The sequence below is a fragment of the Aquila chrysaetos genome, chromosome 10 (assembly GCF_900496995.4).
Source record: "Aquila chrysaetos chrysaetos chromosome 10, bAquChr1.4, whole genome shotgun sequence".
NCBI classification, from domain to species: Eukaryota; Metazoa; Chordata; class Aves; order Accipitriformes; family Accipitridae; genus Aquila; species Aquila chrysaetos.
The window spans coordinates 36751852-36778218 of record NC_044013.1 but is presented as its reverse complement, the minus strand read 5'-3'; the positions used below and the strand labels follow the sequence as shown (position 1 = coordinate 36778218).

The following is a 26367-nucleotide window of genomic DNA, read 5'->3' as shown; positions in this document are numbered from 1 at the left end:
GGAAGGGAGGAGCCTCCTGGGGAGGATTTAAAGGCGCAGGCAGGCAGCCTGGCCCCCTCAGCAGAGGGTGAGGGGCTGGGGTGGTAGCGGGCTCGGTGTATTGCTGCCCCTGAGGCAGCCTCAGCGCGCAGTGAGAGACTAAAGCCGATAGAAATGAGGTTTTCTTCCTTTCCCGGGCTGAAGGAGTTGGGGGTCCTGCAGCCTGGGGAGATTGGGGAGTGGGTGCTGGCTGTGGGCCCCGCTTCCTCAGGGAGGCACTGTCTCTGGGGAGACCTGCCCTACCTCTGGCCCCTGTGGGCTCACACAGCCGAATCCAGCCTGGTTTTTGGTATAACTAACTGATGTGGGTGCTACATTTCAGCAGCAATGTGTGGTGCTGCAGGGCTGGACACAATCTGCAGCAGGCCTTGGTCTGGAGGTACTGGAAGGAGGTGAGGAGGCAGAGGTGTGAGAGTTGAGGGGCCATTTTACACTTGGAATTGCAGGGGATGAAGGTGACTGACAGCGCAGTCTCTTCTTGTGGCTGCATGGCACTGAGGTCTGTTGTTTGCACGGGAAGTAGCGTGCTTTTCCACCTGCTTTTAAGTTATGTAAATGAGACAAATCTTGAAGGTTTCCCATGTAAATCTGGAATAATTGTAACATGTATGAAGTGAGAGCTGGCCTGTTGTCCTTGCTTATCCACACTCTGGTAGAAATTCAGTTTCTGTAAATATGTATCTAAAAAGGAAGGTTCAAAAAACCCCCAACCTTACAAACTGAATAATAGCAAAAAAAGTCTTGATTTTGCTATTGCCTTTGAGGTGATGTGATCCTGGCAGCTCATGGAGCTTGTGGTCTCTTCCTGTGACTTCAAGCTGAGGCCGTCCCTTTTTTTATTTAAATGAGTTCATTTATCTTTTTCTACTGGCAAGTATTTTGGCTGCTGCCCACTTTTCAGGCTTGTTCTGTAGGCATTATTGTCCCATCATCTCTCACCACAGGAAGAAGGCAGGTAGGGAATCGTATTCACTTAATGGGACAACACTGTGCAGCTTCCTTTTTTAAGGTGGCTGGGTAGGGTGAGAATAGGCTATTCTTTGTATGGCTGGAGACACTGTTGAAATAGTTTGATCAAATACTATCAAAGGAGTTATCTGTACATTCATTATCAGTTCTTACAGATATCCAAGTCAAGATTCATGGGCTTCTCTTATTTTAGTGCCTTATTGCTTGAATTACAGTGGGGAGAAGTTGGGAGGAGCCTTGCTGGCACAGGCAGGAAATGGTTAAGAGCCTTTCATATCACCTGGGAAAGCAATTCTTTGATTTTTCAGAGGGCGCTAACATGCTGCAGTTCATAGGAAACAAAGGAAAGGGAATCAAGTATAAAAGTTGTTCTTGGATTTTATTTTAGTGGCAGAACTTGTGAAGGCTGGATATTGAGGTCTGCTGAAAAATACAGAATTTTGGATTAAAAAGAGTTTTTTTTCTTATCTTCATTCAGAAAATGATCTGTGAGGTAAGTCTTGATTCCAGCTGGTGATTTTTAGATAACTTCTTTTTAGATTGAGAGGTAAGAAAAACCTTTATATTGCTGATCCATTTTAAAACAGTGAATTCTTTGCTTATATTGTTACTTGGGCAGGGCAGGGAGCACAGGCAGAAGTGTGAGTCAACAACTGTAAAAAGCCCACAACGCTTTCCTGTATTGTCTGTGTTCAAATTGCTTGCGTTAATTTCTGAGCTTAAGTATAGAAATTCAGGAACTGGGAGAAACATAATGAGCCAGGGGGATTTGCGATGTAAGAGTTGCAGTAAATATTTCAGCAATGACAGGAGACATTTAAATGGTAATAGTAACTATGTTAATGTACTTTTGCAGTTGATGCTTCAAGCATCTTCTATTGGTGGCTCTTAAAGTACTTCCCAAACCTTGTTTCTCTAAACCATGCTGCACTCCTGAGGGTTTTATATTTCCAGCTCATGTAAGGACTTTGCTAGCAGATGATACAATTGCTGCCCCTGTGCATGTGCTGATTCTTAAGGGCAGACTGCTTGTGGGGGTATAAGAGAGGGGTCTCACAATTGCCATTAGTTCCTATCCTGTCTGCAGCTGAGACTAAGGAGGTCTCACCTTAAAAAGTGCCGCTGGCTTTTTGTGTGTGTGTGAAAACAGATGCTTTTTCACTTGAGTGTGGCTGACCAAAGTGTGATTGGAGGGTAATAGCTCACACACAGTTGTCACTGAGAGCAAGTGCCATGTGAAGAGAAATCTTTATATCCTGTGGAGAGCCCTGCAAACCATCCGTTCACCTTGGAAATGCTAAACTGAAAGTAAATTGTACTTTCATTCTTGGGAAGGTTAATTACAGCTTGTTTATTGAGATATTTCTCTGTGTCTGCCTCTAATGTACTGAATTCTTGTGGACTTACTCAGCTTTTTGGGGGGGAACAGTGACTTCATTTTCTTTCTCTTGGTACTGTTCAGTTAATACTGTAAGTGGCATCTGATGTGTGGGTTATTTCCCATTTTGATAAGTGTGCAGCATAGTGGTGTAACATGACTGCCCATCTAGTGCTGTGATATAGATAAGCATCAGTCCTTGCAAGAGTCACCTTGCCAGTTCTTCTTGCTATTGCCTGCTGTTCCCAGTTTCCCTTGCACCCCCATGTTTTGCTCAGGCACTACTTTCTCATTGCCAAGAAGGGAGAAGACCATGATCCAGTCAGAGCTGGTGGATATCAGTTCTTTCATCTTAGACATGAACATGCTAAAAGGTAGAGTCAGGAGCGTTTAGTTCCTGCGAATTATATTCCTCATCACTGCATTTCTGTTCCCCTCATCAAGTAAAGCTTTTATCACCTTTCTGTTGGTTTTCATAAGGTGCGGGTGAAGCTGTGGACATTCACAGCTTCTGAACTATCTGTTCCCAGATTCTGGCTGGACAGGAATCTTTTATCACCCCGCCCTATTTTGGATTAATGCGTTATTTGGTAAGGTTATGACATGCTCTGATCCTGGGTCTTGAGCTTAGATCCCTGTGGCAACTGCAGAAATAAATCACTGGAGCTCAGTGACAGAAACTCTATCTTGAAACACGTTGCACATGATTCACAGTTAAATGTTGTTATTAACAGGGATCTAGAGAGTGGATTGCTTTTGCATTTAAACCAAAGATTGCAAACCCAGATTGCCTTATTCGGCAAGATTTCTCTTATTTGAAAAAGTTATTTTTCTAAAAACTTGACTGTTAAGTGCTTTTGCTTATGTTGTCAGTATCTGACATTCATTTAAGGTATTCAGTGTGAAAACCTTTTCTATTTCTTTACCAGTGCTATTGATTAAAATGCAGTTTACATTTCTTGGGAAAATTTGATATTCAAAAATGCCTTTTCACTGTGAGTCAGAATGTACTTTTCCATGGAATAAAAATTCTGGAAAGGAAAAAAAATGCTATTGGAAATGTTGAACAAATTATATTGTCATTTCAACCAGGTTATACAAGAAAAAAGAAGGAACTTCAAAGTCAAAATGAAGGGCTCTGGTGTTTTTGTCATATTTTGAGAAAATTAGTACATTCTTCTGCAGTTGTTCAATTTTATCTGTTCAGCGTTTTCCATATGAAACTTTTTGAGAGTGTTCTGTACTGGCCCTAACTCCAAGTTCCTGTTTAATTCAATTGGCCGTTTCAAATTACATATTAAAAATGAATTATGAAGCTTTTTTCTCCTTTGTCTTCAGCCATTGGTGTTTCTTCTAGAACTAATAGAAGAAGGGGTTGTTTCCAGTATTGTAGTTCTTGTGCTTTAACGGCTGTATCCAATGGTACAATTATTTACAGTAATTCTCTGTTTTGAAGAAAACTGGACAGAAAAGACCTTTGGAATGTAACAGGTTAAAATATAATTTTGCTGTTAGCTGTGTTGCAGCTTGCAGATTAGAGATCAAAAACCTACTGGAATAATTACTGCTGTTTTGGATGCTTTCATATGATGCTCTTATTGTCAGTATTACTGCAGTCACATTACACCATACTACTATGGTCATTTTTTGGTTTTTAAATATTCCTTTCCCCTTAATTGAAAACACTTTTCTATGCTAAATAGCAAGGACACCCAAGGTCTGCTCAGTAGTGTGCACAGAGATGTTGCCTAAATTATAGAGGAAACACACTCTGTGGCAAGATCTGTTTTTATTCCTCTAAAAAAAATTCCCTGAGGACAAGGGGGTACCCCGGGGGATGATGGGATTTGGGTTCTGCATATGCCTATCTGTGAAGCACCCTGGCTTGCACTGATTCTTGTAGTGTGAATTGGCCTCTCCTGGGACTGGTGGCAGGCACCAGCAGAAGGACCAGCTTGGGGAGAGTGCTTTGAGGGCGTGTAGTTCCCTCCAGTCTTGAGGAGGGAGCAGATACTGTCACACTGTTTTGGATAGAAGATCAGAAAGATAGGAATTCCATCCCACGCTTTTCTAGCATCATAATAGTCTTATTGTTAGTGAATTTTCTCAGTGCACAACCTGTCTGCAATTTAAGCCCATTAATCCTTGTCCTAACCATTGTGGTCATGAAGAGCAGACATTATAATGTCTCACCACACTTGTCCCTTCTCTGCACTAACCAGTACTTTCATTTTGCCACAGAATATTTTCTAGCCCTTGGATCTCTCCTTTGGATTCTCTCCAGTTACCCCGTTATCTTTCCTGAAGTGTGTTGCCCCAAACTGAACAAGACTTCAGCAGAAGCTTTACCAGAGCCAACTGGAGCGAGAGGACTCCTCAACTGGTCTTGGTGGTGTCAGAAAGATTAATTTCCTCTTGAGCTTTTCTTCCCCACTCTGAGTTGTCTGAAGTACTTGTTCTCAACTCTGCTGTTGATATCCATATGATTTGGTAACTAACTCATCTGTTCTCTGCCTCAACTTCCCTACACTTTGAAAAGAAAAACTTCCGTATACATTTTATCTCCTGCTTAGCTACTTGAAATTTTTGAATGAGGGGCATGTACAAAGTAAGTGGAAAATAATTGCTACATTTGCAAGTCAATTTAGAGCTCAGCAGAAGCAAAGAAGAGGACAAGATATTTTATAAAATCCTGGAAGGTACAGACAAATGGAACTTTTCAGTTGAAACTAGAACTTTATTTTGGAATTCCTTAAGGAGAGATTGGAAGTCTGCCACACTGTAATAGTCTTATATTGTAGGAAACCAAGAATGCCCTTGTCTCTTCTTGACCTATATAATTCACAGATACTAACTAGGTTGTGTAAGCTGAGCTGTTATTTTTATAAAGTAAAAAGAAGAAGAAAACTTTACAGGCTGATTTCCTGTGCTCAGAAATAAACATCCAAGAACTGCATAGTGCAGATTCACACTATCATTTAACCCCAACTTTCAACATTTGGTTTGAATGGTATCTACAAAATCCTTGTGGCTGTGGAAATAGCACATGTATCCTCAATTTTCTTGATGGCATGCAGTCAACTGCATTTAGAATAGAAGATTTGTGAAGGAATTTTCTGTAGGCTTCTGCAAAATTAAATTCATTTCACAAGAACTCCACTGGGAAAATTTCTGTTCTCAATAACTTTCATCATTGTGAGTTGGTATGCCCAAGAGAACATGGTAAATTTGGCTTAATTTCACTGCATATGTTCTTGGCGTTTGTAACATTTCGGGGAGTTAAGATCTTATGTTGTAAAGAAACTCAATAGGTTAGTTGCTCAAGGAGCCATAACTGATGGAAAAGGATTGAGTTGAATTTGATATCGTAAGGTTTTGCTACATGATGTAGCACTCTACTGTGTGTTTTACAAGCGGAGCTTCCACTGATGCATTTGGTGTTGGTACATGCTGCAGAGACCTTTGAGAAAGGGAATTTTGCTTGGATATGTGAGCAATGTCATAATTCTGTTGGCATTATTCAAAAGCCAGTTATCACTTTTATGAAACTGTAAACATCCATCCATTGCAGAATTTTGTTGCAAGAGACTGCTGAATAGCATGGACGTGGGTGATTGTACGGAGCACGAGGGCTGGATTGGAGGTTCCCTAGATGTCCTCAGCCGTAGTGAGAGGCAGGCCGCAGGATCTTGCAATATAAGGTCTGAATGATGTTCTTTCTAGTACTGTAGGAACCCAATGTTTGCCAAGGTCTGAGGAAAGACAGGAATGACATTTTGGAGCAATTTATTTTAAGGAGCAAACTAAATTTAAAGGTCAAACTAAATTTTTTTGTCTCAACTTCCTTTCTTACTGTCTTGGACACAAAAATGCATATTTAAAGGTGATTTTGTTCTGCAAGTTTGGAGTCATCCTACTTTGGAATCTAGCCAAGAAAATGTTACTGAATTTCCAGCCCTAAATGTAATACATGTTCAATTTCAGGTGTGGCTATCATAAACTAAAAAATATGTCCATCCGAGGCCTGAAGAAGAAACAACCAAAGACTTTTAAAGTAAAAATTATAACAGTGGATGCTGAAATGGAGTTCAGCTGTGAGGTAAGAGTCCTCAGCAGAATGCTAGAAAGATGGAAACTAACCTTTGTATTAGCAATACATAAATTTGAAAAGTTCAGATTATCAGTTCATGGATGGTCTTAAAACTGAACTGTTATTTTTATAAACAATGGATTACATAGTCTCAGGTGCATTCTTCTGTTAAACAACTCTGACTATTCAGAATTTAAAGCTGTTTCCATGAAATCCATTTGTGACACTGCTAAATTAGCAGTAGGCTTGCTTTCTTTATAAGCATTCTAGCACATGATGCAGGGCTTGTTTGTACATATACCTACTTCTCCACAAAATTCTTTTTTTTGTAAGTGATGCAACTCTTTAAGACACTGCCAGCTTGGATAAAGCAGTCTGGTCAGAGCTGGTCCTAAGACGTTGCTTATAAAATAATTTATAAAATGGTACTTTTGTGCTCAGTTGATCTGGGACATTCTCTTAAAATTTGCCATTTGTAAACACCAGTTTATTTCTTTAACTACAGTGGCTGTTTTCTATCTTTGGGCAGAAGAGAAAAATGACCAAGTGAAAAAGTTAACTTTTTCTTCTGTTACAGCTATCTAGTAAATTGGATAGAGGAATCATGACTGCAGAAAAATATGGAAGAAAACTAATATTGCAAGCGGTCAACTGCTAAATGAATTGGTCTGCACTATTGAGGAGACAGACCTATGCCTGATTAATTCCTATTCATCCAGCAAAGGCAAAAAAAACCCCAAACAAAACATACAGTTATTTTGAGTTAGAAAAGTGATGTCCAGTGGGACTGGCAATTCTAATGAGAGACTTGACTGTCTTGTGGGGCATTTAGTATTTAATTTACTAGGTCCCTCAGAGACAGAATAGATTAGTCAGAAGCAGTGCACTTCTGTGACTTACTGATCTAGAATACTTGCAGGCAGAGTTGTGAAAATAAAAGATTTGGAAAATTTGATTTAGAGATCAGAGTCTTTGTTAACAAATCCAGCTTAATGTATTCTTTCCTTTGCTACCTTTCTCTTTTTCCCAAATATTGCTCTTTTGCTGGGATGATTTCCTGCTTTCCATCCAAATATTGCCTAAAATTTACTTTTTTTTGCCATTAAGTTTTTAGTGACTGACCCATGCAATTAGACAAAATCATCTTTTTAACATGTAGCCAATAGAAGAAACAGATGTGCAGCCTCTTCAGTGAAAAAATGAGGCATCATATGTGTGTGAATTTTGGGACCTTTAATCAAAGTTTGCTCTCTATGGAGCCAGGCTACTAAATTACTCTAGAAGACAGGCTCCTGTTCATTTAAATCAGAGTAGCATAAAGGCTTGGCTTGGTGCCACTGAAATAGCTGAAGTATATGAAAGATGGATTTGCTTTCATTGTCTGGCATTTCTGCACTGTGCCCTGACACTCCTTTGATTTCCCCTGGCCTTCTTTCAGTCTCTCCAATTTGTATAAACTATTGAATAAGATTTTTACAAATATTAGTAAAGCCTTGCTGTGTCCTAGGAAATCAATAGTACAATCATCGTTCTGTGTGCTCAAAAAGTGCTTGATGCTGTGGTTAAATGACTACAGCTGCTCTGTGAATATTCCTCTGGAGAAGAGGAAGAGGAGGTAGAGCATTGTAACTATTTCACCTTTGCTGTAGACAGCAGTAGCCATATTTCATTGAAAAGCTAAAGGTGAAATAAGAATTCATAGGAGAAAGGCAAATGGTAGCCTAGTTTCCTTGCCTAAATTGTAGCAAATTCATTCAAGACATACCTGTTTTTCTTAATTTTCTTTTTCTCTTTTAGATGAAGTGGAAGGGAAAGGACTTGTTTGACTTGGTGTGCCGAGCACTTGGTTTAAGGGAGACTTGGTTCTTTGGCTTGCAGTACACAATAAAAGGAATGTGCACCTGGTTAAAGATGGACAAAAAGGTATAGAAAACAAAGAATCACAGTAATTTTGTACTTATAAAAAGATTGACTTTTTTAGTACAGGAGCTAAAGGAATGTGTTACATGACAACTCAATTTTAGGTGGTATAATTTTTTTAAGACTAAAGTTCATTGTGTTATTTGTTTGATTGCTTCTGTCACATTTGGCCTAAAGTATGACACACACCAATCACCACTATATGCACTGATTGCTATTAGATTAAAACTCAGCATCGCCCTTCCTTCTAAAATATGGAAAGGCTGCTTTAGGTGGATTATTGGCTGCTTTCTGATTTTCCTCTGGAATATTATTTTGAGACATTTATGTACTATTTTTTGTTGCTGATTTTATTTTATCTGTAAACAGGTTTTAGATCAAGAAATCCCCAAAGAAGATCCCATTAGCTTTCATTTTTTGGCTAAATTCTACCCAGAGAAGGTAGAAGAGGAACTATTACAGGAAATTACCCAGCATTTATTCTTCCTTCAGGTCAGGAACAGTTTTTAACCATTAATTCCTTCTATATTTACACCAGTCCTTTTGTATTGTCTTTGATCTTGTTGGCAGCTGTTAGTCTCAGAATGGTTCTGCTGGCTTCAGCTGTATCAGTGTCTCTGTAAAGGTCATTTTTATGAAATAGAAACATGTCTCCTGACTGCTGTGGTTTTGTGTACTGGTAAGGTGAATGTTGTTTGCCTTCTGCAGATTTTTGTTCTCTCGATGGCTTCTCTTACTGTCTCTGCTAGGAATGGGAGTCAAATTGCTGAGACCTGTAGCTTCATGTAAAATAACTTTTACACCTAACAGTTTGGGTGATAATTCCAGATCTGGATATTCCAGACTTGTTTTGCTCCTATAGTAGGTATTAAAAAAAAAAAAAAAAAATCCATGCAAGGCTGGCACTGCTTGAAGAACTGTGATGCTTTTGCCCTAACTGGTCAGTGCTGAGAAGTATAAAGTGAAGCCATGATTTTTATCAGCTTCAGAAGTTATTTTGAGGACTGTGTCATCTGGTCTGCTCTGGCTGCAGCTAAGTTGGATGAAGAGAGTCTCAACAGCTCCTTGTCATTGTTGTCTTAGACCTGCTGGTGTAATCTCTTGTGTAACCATTCCCTAACCTAGCTCTTTCAAAATGAGCAGAATTAGAAGAGACCTGTTATTAGATGTATGCACTGTGTGGAGGAGTGACTACACAAGCAATTACAGTGGCAGTTGTGAAGGTGGAGAAGAGGGAAGGAATGGTGTTAAGCAGTTGGGGACAATAAGCTGCTTCACCCATATCAGCTGCAGATGGAACAAGACCTGTGACTACAGCCTATCCCTGAAACTAAAAGTTGTGAGTTCCTAAAAATAGTCCAGGTGGTTACTGGGAGGTCTTTTGTGTGTGACTGTAGAAGGCACAATCACTAGAAAACAAGAACTCCCTAACCTATCCTTCTTAAGTCTTCTTTTTGGATTGTAGGGAAAAAAGATCATAGAATTTGATAGCTATTCTGAAATATAGGTTTGTTCATCTAGCAAGTTTCAAAAGGAGTGGAGCAGCATAGACAGCTACGACTCAAACAGAAGATTCACCACAATGTGTGATCCTTTCAAAGACAAAGTCTGGAGGCATCATCATGTTGTCTGATAGGCCCTGGATGAGAAATGCTGTTCCCTTGGTGGTATTCTGAAATGTCCAGACTTGCACACACTGACTTCTGCCAGTTAAATTAGCCAGTTGGAGTTGTCTTCCCTGCCCCATTGAACTGGGTACCTGCTACTCATGCTAGCAGAATAAATCCCCAGCGCTGACAAATCTTTATTACAGATAACAGAACCCATTCCAGCTCTGCCATAGGGGCAGCTACTGAGGAGTTGCAGGATAGCAGTAATGTGCTCAAGAGCAGAGTTGTTAGCTGTGTGAACACAGCTTGATCTGTACACCATGGTGGTTCTTCCAGATTTACAAATTTCCATGAGATGGAAGCCAGTAAAAGGAATTAAGTTAACCCCACACATGCATTGATGCTAGTAGCTTTGCAGAGGCAGCTTTCTTATTTGCCACTTGGTTTTCTGTTGTCCCAGAAATTGTTAGGATTTTTTTGGCTCCATTAAAAAGTAGGTGAAGCAGCAATTTCTGGAGTACAATGCTTTGTTACCAAAATAAAGATGCATCAATCAGGAAAAGCCATGCTGTGGCTCCATAGCTGTGGCTCCATGGCTGCAGCAACAGGCCATAGCTGTAACAATAGGTATAGGAGCATTGAGTTTTGGATGGTCACTTGTTGGTCAGCTGTTTGTTTCAATGTCTGTGACATCCAGCTTCTCTCCTGAGTTACTGTGGAGTCCTCTGCAAGTTACAGCCTTGTGGTGTGTTGCTTTATTCTGGTAGCTTTTAGCAGTATGTGTCTGTGCAGGTAGATGGGGTGTATGGAATAAATTCAGTCTGCATCTGTAAACAAACACAGTAAATACACTTGTTCCCTGAGGAGGATGTGTTAATGAAGTAATGGGAAAATGCTGTTGTTCCAAGGGCTAATATACTAACTAGAACTTCATCCAGAACCCTTAACCACTTGGCAATTTGTTTCTTAAACTAATTTTGGAAAGGGATGAGACAGGCAGAACTCTTTTCCTAGTCTTCTAATCCTGATTTTTTTTTTCACTTTTCTTTTCTCCTTGAACCTGCCTTGACTAGCAGATATGCAATTAGCAAATTCTTTTCATTCCAGAATAGAAAAACAAGACTGAAACAAATTTGAACTTGCAAAGTTTCCTGACTATAAGAACTTAAGATCACACCTGGATGTTAATAGGAAAAACATGTATGGACATCTGGATGCCTACAGATTTCAGCTCTACTGACTATTCAGACCTTTGCAAATTAATGTGGCATAACAGCTTTTTGCAAGATGTGTGAATAAATGTAAATGACTAAAGCTAAATATTGTCTGTGTAAAGATTAGGTTATTTGCTCATTCATAAAGAAATACAACAATGTCCTTGTAAGAACTGATCAGGAAAAAAAACCCAGACACTTATGGGGGATTTATCTTAAGTTGTTCTAAGTTCTGAAATGTATGATTTGCACCACAGAGTATGAAAGCTGGAGCTTTCCAATTTGGAAGAAAGTCTTTTCAGTCTTTTCATTCTTTCCATTTTAACAGCTTAGAAAGAATTTTCCCTGTACTATAACTCAGGTTCATATATTGTGCTCACCAGAGACTAAATTTAAAAGAAAAACTTTCTTGATGGTTCATTTCAGTTCACAGTACCTACAGTGCCAAAGTGTATTTGTGAAGGTAGCTCACTGCTATCTCAAGTAATTTTTCTTTTTGGAAATGTTTAAGACTGTGTATTATGCAAAATTTTCTTGTCTTGTGCTTGTTAGTAGGCTAAATACATTACACCTGAGAGGAGGATTTGTGAAGATTAATTTCCCCTTCCCTCTTTAGGTTTTCAAGTAAAAATTACCCAACTGATTTAAAATCAAGCAACATCCTACAAACTATTATGCCTCTGATCTTGGTAGCACCATAGATTATTAAAATGAAAAGAATGTTAAAAGACCCTTTACCATTTATACTGGGCTTTTATTTTTAAGCCCCTATGTTTTTATTGTGCTTAGACCACTGTAATTGAATGAATTAAGTTCTCTATTAGTCAGCTTCCCTTTGTGAGGTCTCCTTTATTCTCTCATTCTGGAAAGCTTGAGAACATACTGTTATGGTTTTCAGTATGTCTCTGTCCCTGGCAGTATTAGTCAGCTGTACAGCCCTGAGCAATCTGGTCTAGTTGGACCTGCTTTGACTAGATGACCTGCAGAGGTCCCTTCCAACATAAAATTTGATGTTTTACATGTTGTAAAGCTAACTTTTCCAAAGAGAGGAAGAAAAAGAAGAATTGTTAAAGGGAATGAAGTGCAGACAAAAAAATTCATGTTTTATAACACATTCTTTTTCAGGACTTCTTATATAAATGCGTGGATATAGCTGACTGACATTTCTGAACTTAGAATTAAGACACTAACTTTCAAAAGTTGGGGTTTTTTTCATTAAATGTGATGCTAAGTAAAGGCTTCCTGTGTTTCTGAATGCCATTTTATTGTTGCTGTTGTTAACTCATAACGGTGATGTTTGGTGCCAAGTTATAGTCTGGGCATGTCTAGTTTCATTTCAAGCCTGACATTAAGTCCTGGCTTTGAGCTTCTTTAACTTGCTCCCTTTTCCTCTTGATTTAGGTTAAGAAACAAATACTGGATGAGGAGATCTATTGTTCTCCAGAAGCAACAGTTTTACTGGCTTCTTATGCTGTTCAGGCCAAGGTTTGTCATAGAAGTGCTCTTTTTTATTGATTTTTGGTTTTTTTTATTTTTTTAACCAACACATATGCATGGTGGTATGTAAAACACAGCAGTGTCAAAATTTGCTATTAAAGAAGTAGGTCATCCTGGGAGTTACAAGCACAGCTAAGAAAAACAAGATTTAGATGCCACTACAAGGATTTTGGTATTATATACTATGCTTTTGCAACTTCGGGGATTTCTTTGGACCTAACATGTTAATGTAATCATTCTGCCAGCTAGAATTATTTCCTGTTTTAAAAAATGCCCATGGATACAGCAGGTGCTGATACCAGAGGTCACAGTGGAAGGACATGATGTTTTTTTAGTATCTCTCAGAACACAGTTCACTTCATGTCACCAAGTGCCAAACTTATACAATGGCAGGAGGTGAACACAAATTCTTAGCAATGCTGGCCCTCTGCAGCAGCCCAGCTTATATGCAGTAGGCTGTACGAGTAGGGGAGCTTATACTCCTGAACGTAGCCTGTAGTTCAAAGGAGGGTATGAAATCATGGGAGATTCCTTCATATCTGCACTTACCGAGAGCTGCAGACTAGGACTGAAGTCTAAGGTTATAGGCCACCTTAGTGGCTGTATTGGAGCCACGTGCATAGCACAAAGGCTGGAAGTAACTTCCATGGACAGTTCGATGAGGGGAGCCTGTTCATTACGTGTTACCCTGTATACAGGAGAACCAAACCAAAATTGTCTCAAGCGATTGCATCAGACTATGCAAGCAAGAAGTTCTTCAGCACTCTGCATCTAACAAACTGGTTTCTTTTCTTTTTTTGGGACAGTATGGTGACTATGACCCAAACTTTCATGAGCCAGGCTTTCTAGCCCATGATGAACTTTTACCCAAAAGGGTAAGTATTCTGTATAAAATCAAACCTTTGGATCTACTCTTTGCAACACAGGTACTGCTGTGGGATTAACCAGAGCATTAGAAACTGTTTGCATCTGCCCTGAACTTGGCAAAATGACCGAGCTGTGAACTGCATTGCTGCATTCATGTTGTTTGGGAGAGGCAGCACATGTATTTCTATCTTCAAAGGAAACCAAACTCCTTCCTTTCTCTGTAGGTCCTCAGGCAGTATCAGCTGACAGCAGAGATGTGGGAAGAAAAGATTACTGCTTGGTATGCTGAGCACAGGGGTATTGCCAGGTATTGAAATAATTTCATCTTTGGAAATCCCATACATTTCAGTAGCTGGTTGTTTGCTGTCTTCAGTGAAGTTTGGCTTTTGTAGAGTAAGCAAAGAAACACTGGTTTCCAAACTGTGATGTTAATAGGTTAATTTATAACTAAGGATAGAAACACCAACTCATCTGGGGTAAAAAGTGTCTTGTGTAGGGCTCCAAGTGCTTGTAAACTGGACTTGCTTTGAAGTGAGCAAAGAAGCTGAGGGCTCTTGCAGAGCTTCACGACCGAACATATCTAAAACAGGAGTCCTGTCTCATCAGAGTCCATGTATGCCAGCAGAGAAATTCCTGCAGAAAGTTTGACTTGTGTTGAATTTGCAGTTAGTGCTGAGAGTTTAGCCTTTTCATTTAAGGCCATTAGCTACTTGGAGTTGCTGGTGTGTCTGCCCTATGCAGCAGCTGCCTTTCTAGAGCCATATCACACCAGTCTCCCCCTAGAATAAAAACAATGAATCTGATATATTTTATACCTTGTGAAAATCATGGTTCAAAAGTGTGTCAGCATACTTGGCAAGGAACCAAAAGAGTAAAGACACGGCATCATAGTTCCAGGACTGAGTTTTGGTGCTTGTCCATGTGGACATTCAGCTACTTCAAGACATTCAGCATGGCTGGAAATTCAATTAAACAAGAAGTAGGAGCTGTTGGCACCCAGAGGCAGCCTTTCCTAATATTGTGGTTCAATTTCTCTTCGGCTGTTCTAGATGCTGCTTAGCACTATTTTTACTGAATATTTTTCTCAAGACTTATTGATGCCTCACCTTGAAGGGAGAAGAACGGTGGGTGGAGAGATTCTCACCCTTCTTTGGCCTCTGCCCAAAGCTCTGTTCAGAATTTGTTCAGGACTCATTTCTCAATGAACTCTCTTTCCTGAAGTAAATATTGTCATGTCATGGAAAACAATGGTAGGGTAGGTCTCCAAGACATAATAATGATGGAGTGGCAAAACTAACACAAGGATAAGACTGGACTTGAATTTTAATAAAAAATACACTATACATGGTTCAAAATAGGTACATCTGTCTTTATTCTGTAGATGCTGTTCTTATTATCCTATTTGTATTGTTGAGAGTAAGATGGCAAAATTAAAGAAAGTACAAAGGACCAGATTACCAGTTCTTTAAGTGGGAAATGTAGAGTCAGCTAGGAGAGAAAGGTTGGAAAGGAATCTCCGAGTATAATCACGGCCTTATTCTCTAGGGATGAAGCTGAGATGAACTACCTGAAAATTGCTCAAGACTTGGAAATGTATGGTGTCAATTATTTTCCAATTGCTGTAAGTGTTTTATTTTAGCAGTTTTCAATTGCTGTAGATGATGGTTCTGTCCTTTTAAAATCCTCCAGGGAGTTTGGAACTGGGACTCCTGATTTCTGCTTTTCTGTGCTGTTGGTGGGCTGTGTACTGATTGTCCCGACTTGGTTTACTTGCCTGCTAAATGAGGAGGTGAATAAAACAGTTAAGATTAATGTTTTACAATCTGACAAAGGTCTTGAGTAGCTCTGGGTATGTAATAGGAAGAAGGAGAAATAGACTAAAAGTTTGAGCTGCTATAGTCAACCTAGAGGATGGGGTTTATTAGCTAGCAGTGACAATGTTCATAATATTTTGTGGAAACATCGATTTCATAAAAATACAGATAAATATAAATGTATCGGAATAACTGTGGTTCTTGTCTGTGGTTGTTTAATGTCACCATAAATTGCATTTACTGATATCTGTTGTTTTTTAGCAAAATAAAAACCATACAGATCTCCTACTTGGAGTTGATGCCAAAGGTATTCATATCTACAGCATTAATAACAGGTTCTCTCCAAATAAGTCGTTTGAGTGGAGTGCTATCAGAAACATTTCCTATAGTGAGAAAGAGGTATGATGGCTTTGATATATTATTCTTTTTATATGGGCATGGGTGTGGACTGGGATTCTTGGAACAGGCTGAAAGCTGTCTCTGTTTAAATAATTTGGGGGAGAAGGGGAAAATCCTAGGAAGCTTTGTTACAGAAATAAAAATAACAGACCTGCCTTTCAGATGCGCTGGATAACCTTGGTTCCCCTAGGAGCCAGAGGCTGCTCTGAGCTCTCCAAAACTGTGGAGCCCTCTATTCTGGTTCCTTCCCTGCTGCTTGTCCTTTGCAAAACAAGTGTGTTGATCTCTGAAAAAGGTAGATATTATGAATGCCACTGTGACTAGCTTCTTCAGTTATCTCAGCAGGAATTGGATGATCTGTAAAGACTTAATGCCACTTTCACATGCAGAAGGTGTCCTTGGACATGAGGTTTGAAGCACAGCGGCAAGAGGAGACATGCAGGGAGATAACACATGTTTCTCTGCCTGAATTCTGCCAGTTTGTCAGTGCATGACTTCAGTCTTCAGCCCAACCCTACCACTGCAATTTCACTGTGATTTCAGGGCCCATCTTCTAATTGTAGAAAGTACAGTGGGGAGTGGGTTAAATTTAGTCTCTTTACAAATCATGTGGCTACATGGAAGGCTATAATCAGAAAAACAAAACTAGAAAAACTACATTGGTACTGGAATACCTGGAATTTGTCAGCCAAAGGACAGTACAGCCTGTTCCACTTCCTGTGGATCTTTTCAAAAACATTGAGGATGGGATTTGCTGTCCAGAGTTAAATGTGCCTACATTAAATCAGGCAGGGCAGCCTACAGGAGGTTTTTGGTCCTTGCATGACACTAAACTTCCCCTCTTGTCTGTGAATAAGCTGCTTTAACTCCCTATTGTTGGGAAATTGGGCAGCCCTATATTAAAGCTCCATTATATTCAGTGACACATTCACAGCCCTGTTCCTCGCAAGGCAATACATTCAACCGGTTGTTACCTACGGGGTGAAACAAGCTGTAGGACGTTATGATCTTGGTGACTCCGATGGTCTGAAATTATACATTGCATTGTAAAGGAAATATAGGAATAGAGTGCTAGCTAACCCATGAGTCACAGAAAACAGGATCTTAAAGAATGGAGCCATATTTTGTTACGCAGCCAAACCAAGCACAGCATATGAAGTGAAACAGTGTGTACTGACCTGGCAGCATGAAAGCTCTTCATGTCCTTTGGAAACAGCTTGGGGGATAGGACTGAAAATGTGAGAAAGCAACAGCTCCAGGACTTAGTATCTAAGTCAGAAGAAGTCCTTCAGGCCCTTGATACATTTTGTTTATACTTGCAATGACTGGTGTTCAGAGAGGTGTTCGACATCTTCCTAACTTGAAGAACATGATTACTTCTGGGGATTAGTAATGTATTCTGTTTTCCTGATAACCAGTGCATGTTCCAGTGTTCTTAGTATAGTTTGCAATGCACAGGTGGTATTATTGTGAAAACCACCACCCAGACTGGCACCGGGGTGGGTCTGTGGGAGGCTTTATCTTCTAACATAGCCTGCTATGGAAGCAGATGAGGAACCTGTGTAACAGCAGCCCTGGTTCTGATTCTTTTGAACAAAACATTTTTGCATCACTCTCTCCACATTTGTGGCATAAATCACTGCTTCCCTGGAGAGAAGTGGAGATGAGCTAAAGTTTGCATTAGTATTAATAGTTTCAGCTTTGTTTTTCCTCCTTCTTACTGTGTATCCTTTCTTTTTTTTCTTTTGCCTATGTAGTTAACTATTAAACCTCTTGACAAAAAAGCAGAAGTCTTCAAGTTCTTTTCCTCTCAACTCAAAGTGAACAAATTGGTAAGCGTCCTACTTTCCTTCTTTGCAACTGAGCCTGGTAATACTGACTGTTATCTGAGTGAGAAATATTGTTTGTAAAACCTATGGGGAAGCCAGGTAGCATTGACTTGCAGCACATGTTTTCCTGAGGATTGTTCTGTCTGGGAATCAGGGTGCATACGTTTGCCCTCTCTGGGAAGGGGAAATGATAGGTGGAAAGTGAGATGTGAAAGAAGGCCCAAATCACAAAGGGAATTCCAGATGCTGGAACAGGAGGATATAGCGTATGGAAAGGTGCAAAGCCACTGCAGCATCTGCCTGTGTGGCTGGCTGGTGTGGGTTCTTAATCAGCTACTGCCTCTCCTTTTTTGGGAGAAGCAACAAGGAAGGGACCTAATCAACTGGCTAATTGTATCATCACTGATTGCTTCCTAACACAACCACAGGGGCTGGGTCACTTCTCAGTGAGCTTGTGGAGGGGCCATCACAGGTGACTACTCCTACAGCTACATCTTTTTGGCCTGGATCTGTTGCCTGTTGTTATTCAGGAAAATGGAACCAGAGAGAGATGAAGGACACAAGGAACCCCTCATCCCGTTATGAACTTTTCTAAACTATTATGTACCTGGGTATGAACCTGCCCTGGGTACTGATTTTCTTGGAAGGGAAGCAACTGCCAGCACTTGTGCTGAAGTTAGAATTGTTGGCTTCTGTCCTGTGAGGCCAATGTGGGGCTCTTTGTCCCTCTGGCTGGGACACAAGGACATCAAAATCGCATTTGCTTTGCTTTTCCTATCCAGATTTTGCAGTTGTGCATTGGAAACCACGACCTATTTATGAGGAGAAGAAAAGTGGACTCAATAGAGATCCAGCAAATGAAAGCACAAGCCAGGGAAGAAAAAGCTAGAAAAAAGGTAGATTCTTTCTGCTCCTCTATTGTTGAAAACACTGATTATTATTCCAGCTGGTACCCTTGCTGTCCATGCATTGCATCAATATGTGTGTGGGAGGTGAGAAAGTGCAGCAGGATTGAATGCGGGAACAGCTCTAGTGTGTATGCAGCATCTGAGGATGTAAGTGATGTTTGTGAAACTGAATAGGTGATTGCAAAGATTTGGGGTACATAACCGATCAATCCAAGTGCTCTCCCAGCAGACTGAAATAACCAGTATTACCTGTTAGAGGAGTTCAGTGCTGCAAAGTGCAAGCAGCTTCAGTATTGCGTCTCTGGTGAATATCAGTCCACCAGCTAGAGAGCAGTCCGTTCTTCATTAGATTCATTTGCTGTGGTGCCTCAGGCCCAGATGAGATTCTTCTGCAAACCCACAAAAGTGGTATTGCTCATTCTATTTCCAGATGGAGAATCAAAGGCTGGCCAGGGAGAAGCAGCTCCGAGAAGAAGCTGAGCGAGCCAAAGAAGAACTGGAAAGGCGTCTTTTCCAGCTGGAAGATGAAGCCAGGCAGGCCAATGAGGCCCTGGTGAGTAGCACATTAGTCTGAATATTCTTGTGCTTGATGGGCTTTCTTGGTTTGGAAGCTTTTTTTTTTTTTTTTCCTTATGGCTCCTGTGAGATACCAGGAATTATGGCTCAGACAAGGCTGGAGAGTTTCTGACCACTGGTGGAGAGGGCATGCTGGAATACCTGGGAAAACTGATCTTCCATAACTGCCATTTGCTCCTTGTATTTTGTTCATAGTGCTTTCTTCAGGCAAAGAGGGAAGAAAGGAAGCAATCCTGGAGCTGAAATGGGGAGAAAGGGGCATGGTGCACTGGCAACTGAAGGGGCCAACTCAATTTTTGGTTGATGTCTTTGTCCAACTCTAAGCAAACGTGTCTCCTTGCTTTGTGGAGGTGAGAGGCAGGAAGGAAGTTAGGCAATTCCAGAGCAGAGGAGGAACACCAGACCCTACAATTATGTTTACTATACTTCTTATTTTAAGGAATAATACTTCTATCACTTGATCTTTGGGGGAAAGGATGTCCTCTTCCTGACTGTCTGCAGGGGTGATTTTTGTAGAAGCTAGACAGGGTAACTAAGAAAAATTGTTTCTTCTTAGCTCCGATCTCAGGAAGCAGCAGAGTTGCTGGCTGAGAAAGCTCAGATTGCAGAGGAAGAGGCAAAATTGCTGGCCCAGAATGCTGCAGAAGCTGAGCAAGAGCGACAGAGGCTGGAGATCACGGCTCTGAAAACCAAGGAGGAGAAACGCCTGATGGAGCAAAAGATGCGGGAGGCAGAGCTGATAGCAGTGAAGCTGGTGAAGGAGTCTGACCGGAGGTTAGATTTGCTTGAGTGAGGTTGTGTGGTTCCTAGTGAGATGCCTGGGTGGAGTTCGTGCTGCTTTTCTCAGAGCTAAGCCCATGAGGGAGGGATTGTTCCCAAACACTTCATAGTGACTAAGCCTTCTTGCATCTTGTTTGTTCCACCTGGTACCAGTGGTTGTGATGCAGGTCAAGAATTTTACAGAGGATCAGGTGCAAGGTGTTAGAGATGTTTGTATTAAAGATCCAGAATGCAGAAGCATTTTCTACTTAGCGTTGTCAAAAGACCACTGGCTACTTAGCTATCTGAATTTACCAATCTGTATACCCTGTGAGTTATGAGGCTTTTTTCATTCATTAGTACCAAGTGATGGTCTCTTGTATCCCTTTCAGTTCTTTGAGAAGTCTAAACCAGGTAAACTCGTGTGGAACATAAACCACTCTGTAAGTGTTACCATGTTCCATAACACTGTGCTGCATGAAGATGCAGAGTAGACCAGTGTTGACAGATGATGTTTAACCTTGCTATTAAGGGCCTTTTGCTTGTTTTAAGATACTGCCAAAAAGCTTGCCAAAATAAAGAGCAGATATGTTGCACCTCTCCCTACCTCAGGGAGGATCTCTGACAGCCTGGACAATCTGTATCAGCAGGTCATAACTGAGCCCATGGAAATTAGGAGTAGGAAAAACATGTTAATTCAGCCAGTTTGTGCAGGATTGTATTTGAAAGCATGTGTCATGCTGTGTCCAGTTAGTTCTCCATGTAACCATCCTACCACAAGTGTCCTTGGGTAAAGGAATCACTCGCAGTAATGGATCTTGTTTTCTGGAAGCTAGTGAGGTGCATAGCTCTGAAATCCATGTGTTGCTTTATACTGGAAATCATCAACCAGTCATGTCAGGATATTTGTCTTACAGAGCCAAGGAAGCAGAGCATCTGAAACAAGATCTGCATGAAGCCAGAGAGGCTGAACGGAAAGCAAAACAGAAACTCGTAGACATAACCAGGCTTAATTATCCTGTAAGTTTCTGCTCTCCTGGGCACCATTTCATCTTCAGAGATAGTCAGACGTTGATTGCATTTTTATAGCCCCCATCAAGCTGAGTAGAGGCATGTCTGCATCCAGCTGGGGGACAAACACCTATTGGACCAACTGGTGCTTAAACACTGTGTGGCTAGGATGGAAGTTGTATTTGTTCAGGGCAGTGAGTCAGGATGATGAGAAAGGCAAGACGAAAGTTAAAAACAGGACTGGTGATGGGACTTAGGGTGGAGAGATTGTCTTGCCTGCATTCATGCCTAGTACTTAGTCTGTGCCATGTCAGTCAGACAATACTTTGCAGAGGTCGTTGTACTGAGCCAGCTGTGTTGTACTGGCATGCAAATTGCCCATCAGTGTGTTTAGGCAAAGCAGATGAGGCTGTCTCCAGCGAGAAGGCAGCGCTCAGGCTACGTGCACCAGCTCCCTCTTCTGCTCCAGTCTTGCTGAGAATGGATTTCCATTCTCTGCTGAAATAGATAAGAATGTTGCAGCCAGGATACTCCTCTGCCCTTGGATCTGTGGGTTGTGGATGTCAGCAGTTCATCTGGGGCCACTCGGGTAGAGGGGAAGGGCAGCAGGAGCATCTGTGTGTCTCAGAATCCATGGGTAACTTATGAAATGGCTCAGCATGGCATTCTTGCAGAAGCTGGGGAGATAAACCCAAAACTGAACAATCAGATCTTACCGACAGAGCTTGTGTTGCCTCTTTCAGCACATGGTCAAGTACCCGCAATACTCGCCAACTGACACCAGAGATGCCAACTTTGACAAAGGATCCATGAAGCTGGATTTGAAGGACATTGACCTCAAGAGACTATCCTTTGAGATAGAGAGAGAGAGGTATCAGTATGCTTATGGTGTAAATAAAGGAGAATGTTAATCATGGAAAGTACAGAAAGGAAAAAAAATAATTTCTGGGAATCACGGTTCATCCTTTTAACAACTCAGGATGGCCTCCTACTTGTACACACGGCTGGAGTCCTTTTCCTGAGCTGGTGTGGATTATGTCTGTGTAAGACTAGTTATTTACATAGAGGAAGAGTGTTCTGGTGGTATCAAGCCATGACGAGTCCAGAACCCTTTTGTCCTGGAGAGATTATGTCAGGGGCAAGTACTTTGCTGGAGTAACAGCATGTTAGAGGACAGAAGTTTCCCTCTAGTGTTGAAGTGTGGTATTGCGTTGATCTAATACATCGAGAGGCTTTTCCTCTCTTGGTCTGGAAGGAAATGCTTGGTAAAAAGTTAGTAAGTGTGTGAATGCTGAAGGGTGGAAGTGAACCCTCTTCTCACTGGGTCAGGGGAGTCAGGCTGATGTGGGCCAGTCTTCATTTTGCCTATCAAAACCCCAAAATGAAACAAAGAACTTCCTGTTTCCTCCTTCTACACACACCTGTTCTTGACCTATGTCATGCCAATAAGCTTTTTGTCCCCAATGTGTGGACTACAGGCTAGACTACTTGGAAAAGAGCAGAAAATTCGAAGATCGACTGAAAGAACTGAAGTCTGAAATTCATGCTTTGAAACTAGAAGAAAAACAGTCTGGGCTTAACTGTCATTGGAATGAAGTACTAGGATCCTTGGATCGCTCCTTAGGAAATGTATGTACCCTAAATACCTGCCACTTTTTTCAGCATGAACCATAAAAGAATAGTGTGGGTGTGCCAAAGGTAGTTGCTGTATTTCAGTTCAAGGCACATGGTTTAGTACCCTTGATAGTAAAAATATTAAAGTGTGAACACAGACAAGGAAAATTCATGTCAAAACAAAATCTAAGAAGTTTTTCCTGGGCGGGAGGCCAGTACCATAAGCAAAAAATAATCATCTTATTTTACAGATTATGAAATCACAGTATGGGTTTAAGATCTTTGAGCAAACTAAATTGTTGTAACTTAACACATTTAAATGTGGTTCCTCATAGTTTGTGTCACATTCTCATTTATGTGCTTTGTGGTTGCTGAAAGTCATAAAAGTCTTGGTGGTGTTTTTTGGTTTTTTTTTTTTTTTTTTTTTTTTTTTTTTTTTAGGGAAGTGAGGAACTAAACCCAGATTTTTGTTGTAAGTTTCTTGTTATTTATATAAATGCTCCAGCCTCTTCCTGAACCAGTGCAAGAATAGGGCTGGCTTTGTCTTTCTAGGTTGTTCCACATGTAGCAAAAATGGCTCTGAGTCAATGGTTTTGGAGAAAGAAGGGAGGCTTGGAAAAATTGAGGGAAGATGGCCTTTATTTTCTGACTACGCATCTGATGTTCTTTTTGGCTTAATGAGTGTTGATATAGAGAGGGCATTAAATTTCCATGTGTTCTTTTCTTTTAAAGACCCCATCATGGATTAAAACCTTCGAAACTGGAGATTCATTGGATATAAATCTTCAAAGACCTTTCCCTGCTTACTTGTTAAATACTACAAGCAGCTGGCCTTGTACCAACAAAATTCAACACACAGTGCCAGTGGAAAAGTCATCTTTTCAAGCAGATTCCTTGGTTGCCAACAGTGTGGGCACAGGACCCAGAAAACAGATTATAAAGGTAATCAGATTTGTAAGTAAATTCCCAAATGTTGACTAAAAGTTTAGAGTTCAGAGAGGTAAAGAGTCTGGCTTTAGGGACCTGTTTTGTCCAGCTCTGTCACAGCCTCTCAAATGATGAGTCAATGCATGGCTGTTGCTTGGGTTTGGAGACCCTGCATTGGCGCACCATTTGGGACTGTTTATAACTTGAGGCCACCTGTTTTTTCGCACTTATGATCTAAGCTGTAATGCAAAGCTGTAAGCTTTGGTAAATGAAACGGAGATGCCTGAATGCAGTAGGGGGATCTGTGTTAAATTTTATTTGTATCAGCCAGGCTTGGAAATGAGAATGTGCTCCCAGCTATAGAGAGCTTAAAACATACTGTGCCTGTCTTCTGGTTTTAAGGGGCAGGGAGTAAGAAACCAATAAATGCCAAGACTTCCAACAGTTCAGTTCTCTTCCAATGTGTCCCCTGTCAGAGTCCTGAAGAGCTAATGAGCTGGGTCTTAATGAAAAAATGACCTGCTTTTAAATTTCACTAGAATGGAGAACCTAGTATGCATTCAAGAACTGTAAGGGCGTGTGGTCTTGAACAGTGGGAAGAAAATCAGCTTTCTTTAGGCAATGCTAATTGTGCAAGGTATTGGGACTAAAGAAAGCTTGATGTATTTGCTGCTGCTTTATATGAACAAAACTGAGGGGTTTTAGGATCAGTTAGAGGGTCTAGTATATAGCATTCAAGACCTGAATCTGCAGGATTGTGCGCTTAGAAGGAACACAACTGAGTGTAGCAACAAATGAGGAAGCAGCTCTTTCTAATGCAAGCAACAGAAGCGACTTTTAAGATTAACCTAATCCAAATAGCTGGCGTGAGGCAAATATGCCTGTTTTAAGAAGGAAGAAAAAGCTGTTGCAGGGCATCTTGCAAAAGGCTACAGTCAGAAGTGAAGGAAGAACTGGACCAAAGGGAGTTACTTTGCTTTAAGTAGGAGTTCAGGGTGAAACTAACTTTTCCTATTTGATTTGCCTGTAGGTTCAGCAGCATGACTCGGATGTGATCTACATTTGAAGCCTCTCGTTTCCTTACCAGACTGGTAGAACCTGGTGGCCATCTTTTTGGCTGCTGCAAAATGCATCTATACAGGGACACTTGCACAGCTCAGTCTGCTGACAGGCATCAGCGTTAAGAGACATGGTGCTATAGTTAGAGTGGTGCCATTCAGCTTCCAAGCAGATAGCGTAAGCTGGGAGCGCTAAAATTGCCAGTGTAAAATGGCTAGTGTCTTTGGGTACAATGGTAAACGTACAAACCCAGAGGAGTGTTGTTTACTACTTATGCACTTTTGAAGAAACACTTTATACTTTGCTAAACCTTCCTCCCCCAGGTGTTTTTCCACACTGACTTATCAGTATGGTATTGTACTTCTGTAGAAAGGATGCTAGGCAGCAAGTGTCCAGGAGATGTTTGGGATGAGAAAAAAATTGTACGTGAGCTTGGTGTTTACCTACACAATAGACTAATTATGTTTTTGGTTTGGTCCATGGGAGATGACTCCCCCAGAGCTGCTCAACGTTTTAGTGTTTGCCTGCCAAATATTTTCCTTTTACTCCCCAAACATTGCTTGGTTCGCCTAATTGATTTGCATTTCTCTGTGAGAAATCTCAGCTTTTAATTCCAGATGTAGAAGTGGACATCTTCAAATACCTCTCGTTCCTGGGGGAATCCTTTGTTTGGAATGCAAAGCTTCTGTTCTCTTTACAGTTTCTCACTAGATCAAGCACTTTCTGTTGCTTTTGCCGCTCCAGCAAACTTTGCATACATTAACTTGTTTCCCAGTTCTGTGTAACACAGCTTCCAAATTAGACAAAGACAAAAGATGCTATTGGTGTCTGCTAAAGTTGGACTTGTTTCTGATGGAGAGGTGTATGCAGCAAAATGTCTGCCTCATTAGTAAAACCTACTTGCATTTTCTGGTTTTGTGTGTGTTTAAGTGTGTGTTTCACAGTAAATCTTCAGTCTGAGGACTTCTAGGGAGGCAGACAATATGCAGCTGTAGCTAAAGTAGTAGCACAGTTGAGCGTGTGACGTGATGTAAAAATGAATATTAATGTTGTTAAGTATCTTGTTCTAAAAGCTAAGATTAAAAAAACCCACATTCAATAAAAAGCTTCAATTTCCACTTGCTAATAACAACTGAACTGAATGTTGTGTCAATATTACAACAATGTTAACAAGGCAAGTTCTAAGAACAAACACACAAATCTCCTCTGTACGTAACTGCAGCAGACTGAGAGCACAGTGAGGGTGGCATCTGTAGCCAGCTCTGTTCTCAGACTTTTGCCAGTCATGACAGTTACGTGGCAAGATGCACATAACGGCGATCTGCAGTGGTGTCCTGTTGTCCGTTTTCTCAGCCTTGCGAGTAGTTGCTGCCTTCGGTTGGCAGTGGGGGTGGGGTGTGTCAGTTCTCTTCACAGCTCTGTCTGATATGAGATGTTTGCAGACTATTGGCTATTACATGCATAGCTTCTGCTCTGTCTGGGAAGAGCCTTGTGTGTGAGATGGAGAAGCTGTCAGAGGTGTCAGACTGAAGAGGCAGATGCTGTCAAGGTCCTAATGTTGGTTAGGTGGCATTGGCCAGAACTTGGACAGTGGTGAGATAGGAAATGGTCCTAGAGGAAAACCGTACAAAACAACCCTGAACATGGCATTCTTGGATTTGGGGTTGGGGAGGAGTGCTGGGATTTCCCTGGTTCTTCTTTTCCTGTTTCCTCTTTTTTTTTTTTTTTTTTTTTTTTTAATTTTATTTTGTGTCTTGCCACAGATAGTTAAGCTTGTACCCTCATTCTGCCACATGTGCTGGGGCTTCCTTTTGCTGTTGTAACTGAGCTGCATCGTGATATAGGGCATAGAGGAAGAGAACTGCTCCACATGCATGACTGATTTAT

The 26367-nt window shown here is 40.9% G+C and overlaps 1 protein-coding gene across 6 annotated transcripts; it reads left to right on the top strand.

The window, feature by feature from the left end:
* The first annotated feature begins 17 nt into the window (after positions 1-17).
* On the top strand, positions 18-25579 carry LOC115347391 (merlin-like). Of its 6 annotated transcripts, none has more exons than XM_030028760.2 (20): positions 18-67; positions 1397-1501; positions 4628-4876; positions 6371-6485; positions 8274-8399; positions 8766-8888; positions 12622-12705; positions 13524-13592; positions 13809-13891; positions 15130-15205; positions 15660-15797; positions 17555-17629; positions 18409-18522; positions 18965-19087; positions 19667-19884; positions 20787-20889; positions 21624-21751; positions 22359-22509; positions 23227-23436; positions 24452-25579. In XM_030028760.2, the coding sequence occupies exons 3-20, from the start codon at positions 4869-4871 to the stop codon at positions 24485-24487; spliced, it is 1980 nt and encodes a 659-aa protein (XP_029884620.1). In that variant the 5' UTR covers positions 18-67; positions 1397-1501; positions 4628-4868; the 3' UTR covers positions 24488-25579. The 6 variants fall into 6 exon arrangements, with proteins under 6 accessions (XP_029884620.1, XP_029884619.1, XP_029884622.1 ...); XM_030028759.2 differs by lacking the exon at positions 18-67 and adding an exon at positions 82-431; XM_030028758.2 differs by lacking the exon at positions 18-67 and having other exon boundaries at positions 549-1501.
* The last annotated feature ends 788 nt before the right edge of the window (positions 25580-26367 follow it).

What these genes read in the sequence shown, in the direction of transcription:
- LOC115347391 (XM_030028757.2), top strand. An exon ending in TTTCCTATAGTGAGAAAGAG is followed by an intron (nt 15,798 to 17,554) that starts GTATGATGGCTT and finishes TTGCCTATGTAG; the next exon opens with TTAACTATTAAACCTCTTGA. An exon ending in AACTCAAAGTGAACAAATTG is followed by an intron (nt 17,630 to 18,408) that starts GTAAGCGTCCTA and finishes TTTCCTATCCAG; the next exon opens with ATTTTGCAGTTGTGCATTGG.